Source organism: Pelodiscus sinensis, chromosome 32 (genome assembly GCF_049634645.1).
Source record: "Pelodiscus sinensis isolate JC-2024 chromosome 32, ASM4963464v1, whole genome shotgun sequence".
Lineage (NCBI taxonomy): Eukaryota > Metazoa > Chordata > Testudines > Trionychidae > Pelodiscus > Pelodiscus sinensis.
Window position 1 is genome coordinate 1,030,589 of NC_134742.1, and position 19,125 is coordinate 1,049,713.

General features: G+C 54.8%; 2 protein-coding genes across 2 annotated transcripts in view; both read right to left on the bottom strand.

Moving 5' to 3' along the window:
* The window catches only part of LOC102453386 (uncharacterized), a 30,571-nt gene extending 19,576 nt beyond the window's left edge, over nucleotides 1–10,995 (bottom strand). The window contains exons 1-3 of the mRNA XM_075913335.1: nucleotides 9,828–10,995; nucleotides 2,809–2,922; nucleotides 1,400–2,496 (exon numbers count right to left, since the gene is read on the bottom strand). Coding sequence (XP_075769450.1) covers nucleotides 1,400–2,496; nucleotides 2,809–2,922; nucleotides 9,828–10,224 — 1,608 coding nt within the window. The 5' untranslated portion in view covers nucleotides 10,225–10,995. The remainder of the gene's footprint in view (nucleotides 1–1,399; nucleotides 2,497–2,808; nucleotides 2,923–9,827) is intronic.
* Nucleotides 10,996–17,899: 6,904 nt separating this feature from the next.
* Nucleotides 17,900–19,125, bottom strand: part of LOC142823165 (uncharacterized) — a 108,553-nt gene continuing 107,327 nt past the window's right edge. The window contains exon 4 of the mRNA XM_075913733.1: nucleotides 17,900–18,488. Coding sequence (XP_075769848.1) covers nucleotides 18,073–18,488 — 416 coding nt within the window. The 3' untranslated portion in view covers nucleotides 17,900–18,072. The remainder of the gene's footprint in view (nucleotides 18,489–19,125) is intronic.

A 19,125-nucleotide genomic window follows, 5' to 3' on the forward strand; every position in this document is an offset into this window, starting at 1 on the left:
TAGTGAAGCACTGGGATGGGTTACCTAGGGAAGTGGTAGAGTCTCCATCCCTGAAAGTGTTTCAGTCTTGGTGAGACAAAGCCCTGGCTGGGTTGATTTAGTTGGGATTGGTCCTGCCTAGAGCAGGGGGCTGGACTTGATACCTTCTGAGGTCTCTTCCAGCTCTATGGTTCTATGATTCTATGAATGCATGTCATGTGCTGCCAATCCACAGCTGAAGCTTTTGCTGTGTAACTTCAGACCATCATGCAAGACCTGCGTGGACAGGTGACTTGCTCATGTGACAAACTCCATTTGGGGAGGTACTTACACACAGCGAGCACACTGGAATTCCCTCTGCATGGGCAAGCCTATGATATGGGCCCTAGAGGTTCCTCCATCTCTGTCTTTATTCCAGCTCATCATTTCAGGGGCATCTCTGCTATGACTTGAGCTCGAAAGGGCTGATGACCCTTCCTAACAGAGGACAGACTCCAGAGGCTTTTGAGAGAGCAGTTTATTCCATCTCTGCTACACGCCTGCACCAGGAACACTGCAGTTGGAGTTCGTAATTTGTTTCCTTTAACAAACTCACTCTCAGCGTTTTCGTTCTTTCTTAATAAATCTTTTCCTTTTAGATTCTGAAGGACTGGCACAGCGTGCTCTTTCACTAGGATTTAAGGCATACATTGACCCGGCCATGTGGCAGATCCTTTGGGATGGTGAGAAGCTGTTTGGAGTTGGAGAGATTGGTTTTCACAACCTTCGTCAGCAGAAGCTGTGTGGATCCTCTGATCTCTAACAAGATTTGCCTTCTCACAGAAGCGTCTCTCACACTCAGAGCACTTATACCCGGCGTTCCATCTATTTTTCCCCCATACGTCTGCAGAAGGAGTTTTCTTAGGGGCACCAATATGGGGGGGGGGGGGGAAATGCAACACATCATATCCACTTTGGTGCACAGAATAAAGTCCATGTAGATTGTGGGACGGGGGCTCAGGGCTGGGGCAAAGAGTTGGGGATCAGGGATGTGAGGGTTGGCTCTGGGGTGGGGCCAGGGGTGAGGGGCGGAGATACAGGTTTAAGTGTGGAGGGGTGAGGGTGTGATCTCCTGCTGGGGGTGTGATCTCAAGGATGGAGGGGTTTAAGGTCTCGCCCAGTGAAAAGCTGCTTTGGGGAAAGCAGATTCCCATCAGCTGTCTCTCCCTCCGCTCAGGTGCCGCTGGTGGGCAAGGGACGGAGGGATACCTCTCCTGGCCATGACAACCTTGGGGTTGGGGCCCTGGGATAGCCAACTGTCTACCAGCCAGCTGGAAGGTCTGGGCCAGGGTTGAGACCGGAGGGTAGAGGCATCTCTCCCCACCAAAGCCCTAAGCTCTGGCTTGGCATTTACTAGGCTGTGATGTGGACACACAGCTTAACGGGAACTCAGATAGTAGAGTTTCTCCCCTGTGTGAGTTCTCTGATGCCTAACAAGATGGGGATGCTGATAGAAGCTTTTCCCACAGTCAGAGCAGCTGAAGGGTTTCTCCCCAGTGTGGGCTCTCTTATGTCTAACGAGAATTGAATGCTGATTGAAGCTCCTCCCGCAGTCAGAGCAGCTGAATGGTTTCTCCCCCGTGTGGCTTCTCCTGTGGGCAACAAGGTGTGAACTCTGTCTGAAGCTTTTCCCGCAGTCAGAGCAGATGTAGGGTTTCTCTCCCGTGTGGCTTCTCCTGTGGGTAACGAGGTGTGAGCTCTGACTGAAGCTTTTCCCGCAATCAGAACACACGTAGGGTTTCTCGCCGGTGTGCGTTCTCTGGTGACTAATAAGATTTGAGCGCTGACTGAAGTTTTTCCCACAGTCAGAGCAGCTGAAGGGTTTCTCCCCCGTGTGCCGTCTCCAATGGGTAATAAGGTCTGAGCTGCAACTGTAACTGTTCCCACAGTCGGAGCAGTTGAAAGGTTTCTCTCCAGTGTGAGTTCTCTGATGAAGATTAAGACTGGAGCGCCGATTGTAGCTTTTCCCACAGTCAGAGCAGTCAAAGGGTTTCTCCCCTGTGTGGATTCTCCGGTGGGTAACAAGGTGCGACCTCCAACTGAATCTTTCCCCACAGTCAGGGCAGTTATGGGGTGTCTCTCTTGTGTGTGATATCTGATGGTTCCTAAGGTCTGAGCGCCGACTGAAGCATTTCCCGCAGTCAGAGCATTTGAAGGGCTTCTCCCCAGGGTGGGTTCGTTCGTGTTCACACTCGCTATAAGCGCAGGGTGAGTGTTGATGGGGGATTTTCTGTTGAACCGTTTCTGTGTTTCTTTTCTCTCCTCTCCTCCTGTGATTGGTTGTACTCTGTCTCTGCTCTGGATGCTTTTCCTGCAGCCGTTCTGGGCCACGCCGATGCTCCCAGGTCTCTCCCCGCTCGGGACTCTGGGAAACATGCCCTTCAGATCTTCCCTGTAGCATGGCCCTTGGAGCCACGTGCTCCGGTCCTTCCTGCTGAAGGCTCTCCTCATTGTTCTCACGCAGCGTCCCGTCACCTGCTGGGACAGAGAGAGAATCCAGACAGGAGTCAGTCTCTGTGCTGAGCTGAAGGGAAAATTCTGACGGGGGCAGAAAAGGGGGAACACACCCAACGAATGGCTGGAAAGGAGGAACAATCATGAGCTGAGTTCCTCCTTCTTCCTCACAATCATTTCCCAAAGGGGAGAGCGCAGCCTTCTCCCCCTCCCCACCCTTAGAACCGGAGTGGATCACAGGCTGACGTGTCAGTTAGATGTGATGAAAATGCACAAGTGACACCTGTTCTGAGGACCCAGAAATTGGTTTCTGAGTCAGTTTAGCCGATTGCTCACCTGTGTGGGTGTCGCTGCCGATCCCCCCTTCCTCAGAGCCCTGGAGATCCGGGATCCGCAGCTCCTCCTCTCGCTCCACCCCGGAGATCACGAGAGCTTTGCAGACTGGAAATCCTGCCCGGGGAGCAATGAACCCAGTGCTGATCTTGTTCATTAAGGTCTGTGCCATTACTGCTTCCAGAGCCATGATCGGAGTCGCCCACCCAGAGAGTCTCCTCCCCCCCTTGCAGAGACGGGGCTCTGGCTGGTACAAGATCCCGTCTCACACTCACCTGCAGTTAAGGTGCATCCCCCCCACCTCGGGAACGGCCCAGCGTATTCCCCGGGGGAGCTGAGCTCTGTGCTACACTCTCTAGCGCAGGGGTTCCCAGCCACTGGGCTGCAGACCAGTGTCAGGCTGCAAACCGCTGGCTGCCAGGCCACAGCACACTGCCCAAGCCCAGGGGCACGTGCCGCGCTTGCCACGCTAGGACCCAGTGGCAGCCGCGATCGCTGGGCTTGGCCCATGCAGCAGGGGGTGACTCGCAGATGCTGCTTGGGGCATTTTGGGGCCAGGCTCTGGGCTGGAAATCTGAGCCCTGGCAGGGAGGGACGGGTGGGTGCTGCTGGTCTTCCTGCTGCAGAGGGACTCTCCAGCACAGCCAGTCCTGCTGCTCCCCAGGAGCCCGTCCCAGGCAGTGCCCCAGTCTGGCCAGCCCCTGCCCCACGGTGGGGGGAAGACACACCCTTCCCCTATCCGTGGGAGTGGGGACCCAGAGCCCCCAGGCTGTAGACGGAGGGCTTGGCCCCAGGCTGCTCCCAGAGGAGGTAGCTGCGACCCATATACAGTATGCAGTATGTGTGGGGAGAGCCAACCCCAGAGGGATCAGGAGGAGGCTGAAGAGGGGGATGAGGGGGGACAAATGAAATTTAATGTGGATAAGTGTAAAGTAATGCACATCGGGAAAAATAACCCCAACTATACGTACAGTATGATGGGGGCTAATTTGGCTACGACAAATCAGGAAAGAGATCTTGGAGTTATCGTGGACAGTTCTTTGAAAACTTCCACACTGAGTGCAGAGGCGGTCAAAAAGGCAAATAGGATGCTAGGAATTATTAGGAAAGGGATAGAAAATAAGACCCAGAATATCTTACTGCCCCTGTATAAAACTATGGTACGCCCACATCTGGAATACTGTGTACAGATGAGGTCTCCTCACCTCCAAAAAGATATTTTGGCCTTGGAAAGGGTTCAGAAAAGGGCAACTAAAATGATTAGGGGTTTGGAACGGGTCCCATCTGAGGAGAGGTTAAAGCGACTGGGACTTTTCAGCTTAGAAAAGAGGAGACTGAGGAGGGATATGATAGAGGTCTATAAAATCATGAGTGGTGTGGAGAGGGCGGATAAAGAAAAGTTATTTATTAGTTCCCATAATAGAAGAACTAGAGGACACCAGATGAAATTAATGGGTAGCAGGTTTAAAACTAATAAAAGAAAGTTCTTCTTCACACAGCGTGTAGTCAACCTGTGGAACTCCTTGCCGGAGAAGGCTGTGAAGGCTAGGACTATAATAGAGTTTAAAGAGAAGCTGGATAAATTCATGGAGGTTAGGTCCATAAAAGGCTATTAGCCAGGGGATAAAATGGTGTCCCTGGCCTCTGTTTGTCAGAGGCTGGAGAGGGATGGCAGGAGACAAATCGCTTGATCATTGTCTTCGGTCCACCCCCTCTGGGGCACCTGGTGCTGGCCACTGTGGGCAGACAGGCTACTGGGCTAGATGGACCTTTGGTCTGACCCAGTACGGCCGTTCTTATGTTCTTATGACAGCAGGGGGATGCAGGAGGCGCTGAAGGGAGGTTGGGAGGATTCAGAAGAGACTTATGGGACAGGTGGGAGCCATAGAGGGGGTCACAGAGAGGGAAAGGGGGAATGTGGGAGCAAGAGCAGCCTGGCTGGGGAAGGGAGGGAGACACAAGGGCAGGGGTTGTACAGAAGGAGGGGTGAAGATACAACGGCAGCTCTCCCACCCCATAGAGTGGCGGGATGGCGGGGAGGAGGAGAGCAGAGGTGACCCCACCCAGCAGCCAGAGTGGAATTCTTGCTGTTGATATCTGCAACTGCTGATCCATAACGGTGTGGTAATATTTTGTTAATGAATATGCTAATATGCTAAATGCATAATGACTATGAAAACATGCAAATAAAATGTTAACGATCTGCCAAAGCTTTGTGGAAGTGTTTGCTGGTGTGTGGCATTAAAAGGTTGGGAACCGCTGCCCAAAGGTACAGCTCAGTCTCCCTCACGCCCCCCCCCCCCCCTATTGCAGGGCGGGACAGGCTCACACTGCTCAGGGGAGCTCCGGCCAGGGCTGGCAGGGTCGACACTGAGGCCCATATACCGGGCTCAGACTGCAGCTGCCACATGGCAGGTCACCAGGACGTGAAGAGACAGGCCCCAGCAGCGCTCTGGCTCCCAAGGGCTCTGCCCACACGGCTCCTGGCTGGGGGACTCGGCTCGCCCTGCTCTGTGGCTCAGGGGCTCTACTAGCACCAGGAGGCAGCAGAGGAAGTTGTCTGAGCAGCAAAGTGAATCCTTGGCTGGCTGCTCCAGGCCCCACCTACGCTGCAGGCGCCGGCCCCGACTCCCTGTGGCTGCGTGGGCCCTGCCGGCTGCCCACAACAGCTGCCACTCCCACGGCTGGCCAGGGTGCGTCGGGCTGGGCTGCTTCTCCATTGTGTGTGGCTGGTGCTGCAGCTGAGCTTCCGCTCTGCAGCCTCAGTTCTACTCCACCAGCAGCAGCAGCCTCCCTGTGCGCTTTCTCCACATTCCCCTTGTGGCCGGCCGGGCCAGCCATTTGGTGCCCCCCCGGCCCCTGGCTGCACAATACCTGCCATTCACGCTTTTTCATCTTGCAAGCATGTTCCACAAGTAAGTAAATAAGTGAAATGAACCAAAATGTTCCATGGAATCTCTATGGACAGTAATTCCACGCTCCAATAATAAGAATAGAGCAGTCGGGATATATTATCCACCACCTGATCAGGACCGTGATGGTGGCTATGAAATGCCAACGGAGGTGAGAGAAGCTATCAAAATAAACAACTCAATAATAGCGGGGGATTTCAACTAGCCCCGTATTGTCTGGGTGCACGTCGCCTCAGGGCAGGATGCAGAGATAAAATTTCTTGATACCTTAACCGACTGCTTCTTGGAGCAGCTGCTTCTGGAACCCACAAGGGGAGAGGCAGTTCTCGATTTAGTCCTAAGTGGAGCACAGGGCCTTGATCAAGAGGTAAATAGAACTGGGCCACGTGGAAATAGTGACCATAATGTAATACAATGTAACATCCTTGTGGTGGGGAAAACACCTCAGCAGCCCAACATTGTGGCATTTAATTTCAGAAAGGGGAACTACACAAAAATGAGGTTAGTTGAACAGAAATTAAAGGTCCAGTGACAAATTTTAAATCCCTGCAAGCAGCATGGACACTTTTCAAAGACACCATAATACAGGCCCAACTTAAAATGTACTTCCCAAATTAAAACACACAGGCTATGTCTACATTGGCAAGATTTTGCGCAAATACTTTTATCGCAAGGGTTTTTGCATTAAAGTATTTGCTCAAGAGAGCGTCTACACTGGCATGTGCTTTTGCGCAAGAGCATCCGTACCAGTGTAGACGCTCTCTTGCACAAGAAAGCTCCGATGGCCATTTTAGCAATCGGGCTTTCTTGCGCAAGAAATTCATGTTGCCTGTCTACACTGGCCTCTTGCGCAAGAACAGTTGTGCAAGAGGGCTTTTTCCTGAGCGGGAGCATCATAGTTCTTGCGCAAGAAGCCCTGATTTCACACATTAGAACGTCAGTGTTCTTGCGCAAGAACTCCCCGCCAGTGTAGACAGGCAGCATGTTATTGCGCAAAAGCAGGTGCTTTTGTGCAAAATCATGCCAATGTAGACACAGCCACAGTAAGAGAACCAGAAAAGTGAAGTTAGTAAAGTAAGTTGACATTGGACAAGAAGAAAGGTCCTCTGATGGACTGAGAACTGGTTAAAAGACAGGAAACAAAGGGTAGGAATAAATGGTAAATTTTCAGAATGGAGAGGGGTAACTAGTGGAGTTCCCCAAGGGTCTGCCCTGGGACTAATCCTATTCAACCTATTTATAAATTATCGGGAGAAAGGGGTAAATAGTGAGATAGAATAATTTGCTGACGATACTAAACTGCTCAAGAGAGTTAAGACCAAAGCAGACTGTGAAGAGCTTCAAAAAGATCTCACCAGACTAAGTGATTGGGCAACAAAATGGAAAATGAAATTGAAGGCAGATAAATGTAGTCATGCACATTGGAAAAATAATCCCAACTACCCATACAATATGATGGGGATTAATTTAGCGACAACTACTCAAGAGAGAGATCTTGGAGTCCCTATGGATAGTTCTCTGAAAACATCCACGCAATGGGCAGCGGCCGTCAAAAAAACAAACAGAATGTTAGTAATCATTTTAAAAGGGATAGAGAATAATAGAGAGAATATCCTATTGCCTCTATATAAAACTATGGTACGCCCACATCTTGAATACTGCGTACAGACATGGTCGCCTCATCTAAAAAAATATATACTGGCATTGGAAAAGGTTCAGGAAAGGGCAACAAAAATGTTGAGGGGTTTGGAACGGGTCCCATATGAAGAGAGATTAAAGACTTGGACTTTTTAGCTTAGAAAACAGGAGACTAAGGGGGAGGGACAGGATAAAGGTCTATTAAATTGTGATGGAGGCAGAGAAAGTGAATAAAGGAAGTTATTTATTTGTTCCCATAATATAAGAACTAGGGGTCACCAAATGTAATGAACAGGCAGCAGGTTTAAAACAAAAAAGGGCAGTTTTTCTTCACACAGCACACAGTCAAACCTGTGGAACTCCTTGCCAGAGGATGTGGTGAAGAGTAGGACTTTAACAGGGTCGAAAAAGAACTAGACACATTCATGGAGGGTAGGTCTATCAATGGCTATTAGCCAGGATGGGCAGGGATGGTGTCCCTAGCGTCTGTTTGTCTGGGAATGGGTGACAGGGGAGGGATCACGTGAGGATTCCCGGTTCTGTTCACTCCCTCTGGGGCACATGACATTGGCCACTGTCGGCCGACAGGACACTGGGCTGGATGGACCTTTGATCCGACCCAGTATGGCCGTTCTTACGTTCCTCATACCTTCTGTGAGACCACTTGTCGGACCATCATTTAGTGTTTGGAAAGTCCCTCTGTGACGTTATAGGATTAAAACATGACCACGTGGGTCATTGTCCTACCACTGCAACACACCTTGTGCAAAGTGCCATGTGCAGTGCCAAAGGGAACGTCGTGATGTGGGGACAGTGATTATCTTGTTTGTGTGTGGACATCATTTCTGAACCAGAACAGGCCGGCCCCGGCAGAATGGGAGGGCGCTGGGTCCCAGCTAAGCAGGTAAGCACATTGCTGAGTGGGGAGAAGGGCAGTAAACACACCATCCGTGCCGTACCTGCCAACACACAAGGGATGGCAGAGGAGCACACCGACCCTTGTGCATATCGGGGGGGGTGAGGGGATAACGGTTACAGACGGTTTGTTCAAACGAGCAGGCAGAAGGCTGAAGAGGGTAGGAACACACAGAGCGAATGTTTGTTTGTTTGCATGTGTGTGTCAATGTAGGAAAGGGGAAGTCACAGGGGAATCACAGTCACCACATCACAACGTTCGTACTGGCCGAGGGGCAGCGTTGTGGCTGCTGACTGAGCCGGTACCGTTCTCAGGGTGGGACACGTCTCCCTGTAGCTGTGCCTGGGGAGCTGAGACACTAGCACCCTGCTCCTTCAACAACAAACCTGGCCGAGCACCTTAGCCCCCTGAACGGAGCCCATGTCTTCCTTCACCAACGACTCTGAGCTGTGCTGCATGGGCAAGCCACACGCTGACAGTGCAGCTTGTATCAGAGCTCCAGAGAGCCGCCCTGAGCAGCCGTAACGACACTCTGTGGCGCTAGCAGCAATTTGTACGGCGCTGCAGTGGCTACAGGAAGCAAAGATTAATGGTCACAGCAGCACCTGGGATCTCCAGTGTCAATCAGGACCCTACTGTGCTATCGGGATGCTTAGATGGAGCAGAGCATCTCCCCTAATTATTATATTTATCCTTCCCCAGCCCTGTGAAAGATGGACACACTCTAAAAGCTATTGCAGAGACGGGACTGGATACAGACAGTCTAAGTGAGTCGACCAAGGTCACAGAGGAAGTCTGTGGCAGGGCATGCAACTGGAGGCAGGTCAAACGAGTTGGAAGGCAGACATTCACCTAGGAAGAAAAGTCCCTACCCAAAGATATTTCCCTCTAAAAAGACAAGACAGACGAGGAGATTATCTCCATTCCACAGAGAGGCAAGTGAGCCGCTGGGAGAATAAAGCCGGACGGCTCAAAGGGGACCCAGGCCCTGTGCCTGACACACAGGAAGAGCTCTGCTCATGTCTATCTGCTACAGAGCTACCCCCACAGAACGCCCGCAGAGCGTGAACGGCCTCATCCGCCCTCCCTCAGCCCCAGCCCCTCTCCCTAGCAGGAACCAGCATGTCACAGAGATCAGCCACAGGTAGGGAAGGACTCTGGGAACCACGTCCTCCTTTCAGGGGTTCAGCCACTGGCACAAGGGGACCCTACAGGCACCAACAGCAGCCAGACCCAGACCCAGAACTCTGGTACCTGCCGTTCCTGCCCAGGCCCTGCCACCGACATCTCCGGCCAAGGCACAACATGGGCAAGATGGTGGGGAAGCACATTGAGACCTTGGCTGTGGGAAGAGCAGCACCATTGATACGTCTCTGACCCTGCATCCCCTGGAAGGTGGCGTGGAGGGGACAGTCTCTCACACAAGAGCCAGGTTTTTGGGGCTGACACACCTGACATTGGGGGGCAGGGAGCAATGAGGGACCCTGAACCAAACCCAACCCAGCTGCTCTGGAGCCCTCCCAGCTTCTGATACCCGCAGGGACAGGACTCCTTACCCAGCCAGCTCACAGCCTCGTAATTCTCCTGCATCACGTCCCAGAAGAGGGCTCTCTGGCCCAGGTCCAGCAGAGCCCATTCCTCCTCAGAGAAATACACAGCCACCTCCTCGAAGGTCACCGGCCCCGCCACGGCCATTTCCTTTCCCTGGCTCTGCAGGCCGTGGGCTGAGCTGGAGACAGACATGGGTGTCCTGCAGCCTGTTGGGGGAGAAGGGCCATTGGTTTTAATCCTTTCCACGCCCCCGTTCTCCCCAGACGCTGTCCCTGTTGACACACAGGCTAGACTTGGCCGTTTTGGGTGAATGCTTGGGTCTAGATATTCCATGAACAGCGCACACAGGTTAGATCCCAAATCCATACTCATCTCTCTCAATACCTGGCTCGAGTTCAACATCACTGTGCCTGCCACAATGGGATTCGGTTCTGAGCGCCCAGTGGTTTGTTTAGTTGAGAAAAGAGAAGACTGAGAGGGGACACGAGAGCCGTTTTCAGGTATCTAAAAGGGTGTCACAAGGAGGAGGGAGAAAACTTGTTCATCTCGGCCTCTGAGGATAGGACAAGAAGCAATGAGCTTAAACTGCAGCAAGGGAGGTTTAGGTTGGACATGAGGAAAAAGTTCCAAACTGTCAGGGTGGTTAAACACTGGAATAAATTGCCCAGGGAGGCAGCAGCAGCGTAAGAGGCAGAAACCCAGCCCCGAATCTGCGGAGCGGCCTCAGCAACTGCCAATCCCGGAGCAACAAGCACCGCGGGTTAGCCCCTACGCTGCCAGCGCTCAGCCACAGCCCCCTTGGCCACCTGGCACCCAGAACACCCCGCAGGGACTGACAGGACTAAGTATCATCTGGGGGGGACAAAATACAGCTGTGTGGTGGATCCAGACTCCCAAGTGCCAGATCCAGCTCGTTGTTACCACACTGTTGTGGCCCAAAGGGAGCTGGCATCCCCCCTTCCACACCGCTCCTGAAGGTCAAAATCTGCTCCTGCACCTTGCACCCCCAGACACGCTCCTGTACCCTGCAGCCACCCCTATACACGTCCCTGCACCCGACACCCCCCACACATGCTCCTGAACCCCCCGTACACACCACTGCACCCTACACTTCCCAGACATTGCTCCTCCACGGTGCACCCCCCTGTACACACCCCTGCACCCTGCAGCCACCCCCTACATGCTCCTGCATCCTGCACACCCCCATACACACTCCTGCACCTTTCACCCCCCCCATACACATCCCTGCACCCTGCAGGCACCCCCATATATGCTCCTACTCTCTACACTCCCCATACACTGCTCCTGCACCTTGCATACAATGCTCCTGCAGGTCAAAATCCGCTCCTACATCCACCCCCATATATGCTCCTGCATCCCCTATACACGCTCCTGTACCCACCCCATACACACTCCTGCAGGTCAAAATCCACTCCTGCACCCTACACTCCCCATGCACTGCTCCTGCACCTTGCACTGCCATACACACTCCTGCACCCCCATACACTGCTCCTGCACCCTACACTCCCCATGCACTGCTCCTGCACCTTGCACTGCCATACACACTCCTGCACCCCCCATACACTGCTCCTGCACCCTACACTCCCCATGCACTGCTCCTGCACCTTGCACTGCCATACACACTCCTGCACCCCCATACACTGCTCCTGCACCCTACACTCCCCATGCACTGCTCCTGCACCTTGCACTGCCATACACACTCCTGCACCCCCATACACTGCTCCTGCATCCTACACTCCCCATGCACTGCTCCTGCACCTTGCACTGCCATACACACTCCTGCACCCCCCATACACTGCTCCTGCATCCTACACTCCCCATGCACTGCTCCTGCACCTTGCACTGCCATACACACTCCTGCACCCCCCATACACTGCTCCTGCACCCTACACTCCCCATGCACTGCTCCTGCACCTTGCACTTCGATACACACTCCTGCTCCCCCCATACACTGCTCCTGCACCCTACACTCCCCATGCACTGCTCCTGCACCTTGCACTGCCATACACACTCCTGCTCCCCCCATACACTGCTCCTGCACCCTACACTCCCCATGCACTGCTCCTGCACCTTGCACTGCCATACACACTCCTGCACCCAGCATACACTGCTCCTGCACCCTACACTCCCCATGCACTGCTCCTGCACCTTGCACTTCGATACACACTCCTGCTCCCCCCATACACTGCTCCTGCACCCTACACTCCCCATGCACTGCTCCTGCACCTTGCACTGCCATACACACTCCTGCTCCCCCCATACACTGCTCCTGCACCCTACACTCCCCATGCACTGCTCCTGCACCTTGCACTGCCATACACACTCCTGCACCCCCCATACACTGCTCCTGCACCCTACACTCCCCATGCACTGCTCCTGCACCTTGCACTTCGATACACACTCCTGCACCCCCCATACACTGCTCCTGCATCCTACACTCCCCATGCACTGCTCCTGCACCTTGCACTGCCATACACACTCCTGCACCCCCCATACACTGCTCCTGCACCCTACACTCCCCATGCACTGCTCCTGCACCTTGCACTTCGATACACACTCCTGCACCCCCCATACACTGCTCCTGCACCCTACACTCCCCATGCACTGCTCCTGCACCTTGCACTGCCATACACACTCCTGCACCCCCCATACACTGCTCCTGCACCCTACACTCCCCATGCACTGCTCCTGCACCTTGCACTTCGATACACACTCCTGCACCCCCCATACACTGCTCCTGCACCCTACACTCCCCATGCACTGCTCCTGCACCTTGCACTGCCATACACACTCCTGCACCCCCCATACACTGCTCCTGCACCTTGCACTGCCATACACACTCCTGCACCCCCTATACACTGCTCCTGCACCCTACACTCCCCATGCACTGCTCCTGCACCTTGCACTGCCATACACACTCCTGCACCCCCCATACACTGCTCCTGCACCCTACACTCCCCATGCACTGCTCCTGCACCTTGCACTTCGATACACACTCCTGCACCCCCCATACACTGCTCCTGCACCCTACACTCCCCATGCACTGCTCCTGCACCTTGCACTGCCATACACACTCCTGCACCCCCATACACTGCTCCTGCACCCTACACTCCCCATGCACTGCTCCTGCACCTTGCACTGCCATACACACTCCTGCACCCCCCATACACTGCTCCTGCACCCTACACTCCCCATGCACTGCTCCTGCACCTTGCACTGCCATACACACTCCTGCACCCCCATACACTGCTCCTGCACCCTACACTCCCCATGCACTGCTCCTGCACCTTGCACTGCCATACACACTCCTGCACCCCCCATACACTGCTCCTGCACCCTACACTCCCCATGCACTGCTCCTGCACCTTGCACTGCCATACACACTCCTGCACCCCCCATACACTGCTCCTGCACCCTACACTCCCCATGCACTGCTCCTGCACCTTGCACTTCGATACACACTCCTGCACCCCCCATACACTGCTCCTGCACCCTACACTCCCCATGCACTGCTCCTGCACCTTGCACTGCCATACACACTCCTGCACCCCCATACACTGCTCCTGCACCCTACACTCCCCATGCACTGCTCCTGCACCTTGCACTGCCATACACACTCCTGCACCCCCATACACTGCTCCTGCACCCTACACTCCCCATGCACTGCTCCTGCACCTTGCACTGCCATACACACTCCTGCACCCCCATACACTGCTCCTGCACCCTACACTCCCCATGCACTGCTCCTGCACCTTGCACTGCCATACACACTCCTGCACCCCCCATACACTGCTCCTGCACCCTACACTCCCCATGCACTGCTCCTGCACCTTGCACTGCCATACACACTCCTGCACCCCCCATACACTGCTCCTGCACCCTACACTCCCCATGCACTGCTCCTGCACCTTGCACTGCCATACCCACTCCTGCAGGTCAAGATCAACTCCTGAACCATGCACTGAGCCCCATACATGCTCCTGCAGGTCAAAATCTGCTCCTGCCCCCTGCACCTCCCTATACACACCCCTGCACCTTGCACCCACCCCACACATGCTCCGGCACCCCCGTGCACACCTCTGCACCCTGCACCCACCCCCTCACACGCTTCTGCATCGTGCACCCCCCACACACGCTCCTGACCCCCACGTGCAGGTCACCGCCCCCCCCAAGTGAGGCATCACCAGCCCCGCCCCCACCGGCACCTGAAACTGCCCCCGCCCCCAAGGTACCTGACCCGGCGCCTCTTCCCCTCCAGGCTGTGACACGGAGCCGCCCCGCCCCCACAGGCAGCCTGCGGGGCCCAGGGAACCCCCCGCCCCCCGGGCCGTGACGTCACCCGCCCCGCCCCCAGGCCGCCCTCCCAGCACCCTGGTACGTGACGTCACCCGTCCCCCCCAGGCCGCCCTCCCAGGACCCTGGTCCGTGACGTCACCCGCCCCAGGCCTCCCAGCACCCCGGCCCGTGACGTCACCAGCCCCGCCCTCCCAGCACCCCGGCCCGTGACGTCACCAGCCCCGCCCTCCCAGCACCCTGGTCCGTGACGTCATCAGCGCCGCCCTCCCAAGTTCCCCCGATCCGTGACGTCAAAGCCCCGCCCCCATCAACACCGCCGAGCCCCCCCCCGCCACACCTCAACTCAACTCCTCAGGCCCCGCCCGGGCGGAACCGGAAGCGGAAGCCGCGGCGCGGCGAGCCCCGACGCCAACGGCCCCCTCAGAACGCGCGCCTCGGCGCCCGGCGCATGCGCACTACGCAGGGGACGGGACCTCGCGCTGCCTGGGGCGCAGGCGCAGTGACCGCGGGGGCGGCTCCTGGCCCGGCCTCTGCCCGTCGCGCGGCGTCCGACGCTGCTGCGGGCTCCGCCCCGAGCGCCCGGCGCATGCGCAGTAGCGCGGCTGAGGCCACTGCCCGGCGCGCAGCCCGCCCGGGCTGGAACCTCCCCCGGGCAGCTGCGCCCCGCGCGACGGTGTCTCCTGCTGGCCCCGCCCTGGCCCAATGCGCGCGCCAGGCCGCCCGCCCATTGGCCCCCGGCCACGTGCGGATTAAATTTTGCTCCGTGCACCCGGGCACGTGCAGATGTGCACCACCCGCAGCCCAGCACGGCACCTGGTCCGCTCCTGGGGGGCTGCCCCCCGTGCACAGCGTAGGGCCAGGCCGCTTCCAAAGTGTAATCCCTGGAGAGCGCGGAAAACGGTTCCAGTGGGGGGGGGCTGCGGGACCTCTGCTCCGGTGTGCGCCAGAGTCGCCACAGCTAACCAAATTATGGCTAAAAAACCACACACGGTCTAGCAGCATGTTATAGACTAACCAACCATGTAGATCAGTGGTTCTGAAACTTTTTAAGACCGAGGAACTTGTGAGGTTCATTCCCCGAGCCTCCACCCGTGTTCCCCCATGGCTGTCAAGCTCAGCTCAGCTGAAGAAGTCTTACATAAGAATGGCCGGACTGAGTCAGACTAAAGATCCATCCAGACCAGTCTCCTGTTGGCCGACAGCCGCCAATGCCAGGTGCCCCGAGGGAGGGAACAGAACAGGGAACCATCTAGTCACCCATTTCCAGACAAACAGAGGCTAGGGACAAGATGTGGAGAAATTGGAAAGGGTACAGAGAAGAGCGACAAGAATGATTAAAGGTTTAGAGAACATGACCTATGAAGCCAGGCTTCATGAACTGGGCTTGTTTAGTTTGGAAAAAAGAAGATTAAGGGGGGACATGAGAGCGGTTTTCAAATATCTAAAAGGGTGTCACAAGGAGGAAGGAGAAAATTTGTTCCTCTTGGTTTCTGAGGACAGGACAAGGAGTAATGGGCTTAAAGTGCAGCAGGGGAGGTTTAGATTGGACATTAGGAAAAAATTCCTAACTGTCAGGGTGGTCAAATATTGGAATAAATTGCCAAGGGAGGTGGTGGAATCTCCCTCTCTGGAGATATTTAAGAACAGGTTAGACAGACATCTGTCAGGGATGGTGTAGACGGAGCTTGGTCCTGCCTTGAGGGCGGGGGGCTGGACTCGACCTCTCGAGGTCCCTTCCAGTCCTATTATTCTATGACACCCTCCCTGCCCATCCTGGCTAGTAGCCATTGACAGACTGCCATGAATTTATCTACTACTTTTTTGACCTCTGTTAAAGTCCTGGTCTTCACAACATCCTCCAGCAAGGAGTTCCACCGGTTTGCTGTGCACTGTGTGAAGAAAAGCTTCCTTTGGTTTGTTTGTTTTAAACCTGCTGCCTGTTCATTTCATTGGGTTATTCCCCTCCCCCCCCCCCAATTGTTATGTGATGGGAACAAAGTCAATCACTTTTCCTTATTCACATTCTCCACACCTGTCATGATTTTATAGACCTCGCTCCTACCCCCCCTTGTTCTCCTCTTTTCTAAGATGAAAAGTCTCAGTCTTTTTAATCTCTCTTCATCACAAGACTGCTCTTTGTCCAGGAATTAGGACGCTTTTCCTACTTGGGTCATCATGGACCGGCCTTTTTCCTGTAGTGCCTTATTTTGTTTTTTCTTTCCTGTTTATCAGAGCAGCTATTCTCTGGCCCAGTTTGTGCGTGTTTTATTTGCGCCTGGTTTCATGGCAGCTGTCATAGGACTCAGCCCTGCCGGATGTTGAGCAATCTGGCCCAGAGCCCTTCAGTCACTTTCAGCGCCTGCTTAACTTTCAGCGCACGAGAAGTCAGGGGATGACTTTTTCTGCGGAGTAAGCGCTGTAGGAAGAACTTTCCTGGAGCAGGGCCAGCATGCTCCGAACCGGACGAATGTTTTGAATGTGCAGATTGCATGGGTGTGGGCTTGGCCGGCTAGGGGGAAAAGGTGTCCTTTGTTAGGGGCGGGTGCTGTTTATTTTGCTTTCCAGCGTAGTGTGTGTGTTATTGTTTCGTTTTCTTTGCAGGTGCAAGTGGCTGCGTTTCTAATGTAATCCAGTACATCCTCTAATGTCATTACTAGTAATATTATTTAACCAGTGATTCCCCCCCCCCCGAGAAGAGTGCACGTGTATTGTTATTGATTGGCTTAGGGTTTTTTTCCCCATTGCTTTCCTGTGAATAAATGTCGCACCAGTGAGCTGCCATATATGTATAAAACCGAACGGTCTGTATATACTTTTATTTTCCTTTTGAGGGTAACCTAGATGGCACACGTTTCAGTGTGCAGCGTTAAAAACACTAAAACCTATGGCTACGTTTACACTGTGCTGTTTTGCCCAAGAAATATGCAAATGAGGCTGTGTGGAATATTGCTGTGCCTCATTTGCATAATTAATGAGCAGCCGCTTTTTGCGCAAGAGGCTTTTCAGGAAGAACGGCTTTTGCGCAAGAGGGGGTTTTTGCACAAAAGCCTCTTGCGCAAAAAGCAGCCCACTCAATTATGCAAATGAGTGGCGATATTCCATGCTTCGCCTCATTTGCATATGTAGACATAACCTTTATGTGCCCACAAGAAGCACAGCACAGCCTCACCCACCAAGGTGTCCTGTAAACCGAATACTTGGGTGGCCCGCCAGGAGAGATTGAAATGCTGTCCAGCTGATTAGCAGAGCGCCCACAGCAGGCAGCAAGTGTTTCCACAGGTGGTGCACATCCACACATGCCTCGGTGCGCAGAACAAAATTTATTCTACACGCGGATGGAAACTTTAGAGCAGGGCTACTGAACTTTGGAAGCCCTGGGGGCCACAATGATACTCATAGCACATAGCGAGGGCTGCAACGTAAGTGTGGTTGCATGGACATGCAAATATATATGCAAATACATACAAATAGCTTTTTCACACTGACGGGCAGGAATACAAGATGAAGGCAAGACTACACAACACGCAGGCCCCAATCAAGGCACTTCTGCTGATATTAATGCAATATTGACCCAATTTCCACCCACATGACAGCACTGCTAATGAGCAATGACAGTCCAGGAATTGAACTGCTAAAACGCATCTCAAGAGGAGACCGTGATCTTGACGACTTTTTCGATTTGGCACCGCGGGCCGTAGGCAGCCAGCGGGCCATGGGCCGAGCAGCCTGGTTGGAGACTAAGAAAGATACTGATGAAAACTGAATTTACATGTTTATTCCACGCCTATGCAAACATTCCTAAGGAACGCTAAAGTAGAAACTCCATACGTACGGGGGAAGGGAGGGGGGGGAAGGGGGCGAATACCGTTCCGGGGGGAGGGAGGGAGAATTCACAAGCCCACACACCCAAGCGACTCTCCCGGCCCGCAGCTGTCATTGTGTGTAATCCTCCGTGGGGTGGAGCCCCGGGACCACGGTGGCCCCGGGAGACACGTGGAAGGCGGGGGGGACCACGTAGGGCGGCCCCGGGATGCAGTTCTCGATGGGCTGCAGCGGGAGGCGGGCCCGGACGTGGTCGGCCTGCAGCTCGATGAGCGAGCGCAGCATGTCTGTCTGCTCCCGGAGCAGGGCGATCATCTCCTGCTGCCCGTTCCGCCGGTCCTCGCTGTCCCTCTGCATTTTGTCGTTGATCATCACCCGCCAGGCCCGCTGCTCCCGCTCCGAGGCGCGGGTGGCCCGCAGCACCTCCTGGAACATGTCCTCCCGCGTCCTCTTCTTCCTCCTCCGCTCCTGGCTCGGGGTCTCCTCGGGGGGGTCGGGGAACGCCTGGAAGGCCACGTTTGCCGCTGCTAGAGAAACAACGCACAGGGGCACCCGCCAGTCAGAGCGGGGCCTCCCCTGGAGAGGAGCAAGCGGCCAGGGCAACACCCGCTCGTCCTCTTGGGACTCCGAGCCGGGCTCGGGGGCGAGACAATGAGGGGGTAACGCCAGGGCAGGAGTACCAGCGGAGCCGGCTCTGTACTGCTTCCCACTGCCGGGAGTGAGGCCAGCCCATCCCTCAGGCCTGAGGGCAAGGCAACCTCCAGGCGGCGTGGCCGGGCGGCCGCACAGCTGCTCCGTGAACCCCGCCCAGGGGCTCAGGGCTCCGCCCACAGAGCGGCCTGGCTGGGGGAGGGCACTTCTCCCTCAACGACTCCCTGATGACGACAGAGCAGCATGTCTCTCCTACCCAACAGGGACAGCTCAGGGCCCCCCATCCAGAAGGAATGGGGATGCATTGGAAACAGGGTTGCCAACCCCCAGAAATTTCACTGCCGGACAAAATGGGAAAAATGTACGGACAGATGCATTTTTTTTGACCGACATAATTTCTAGACTATCTTAAGACGACGTCAATGGCCCGAAATGAAAAGTCATCGTTGTCATTCACACATCGGAAGAACAGGAGGCTATGTAACTCGCTTTCATTGAGTTAGTCGTGGTCCT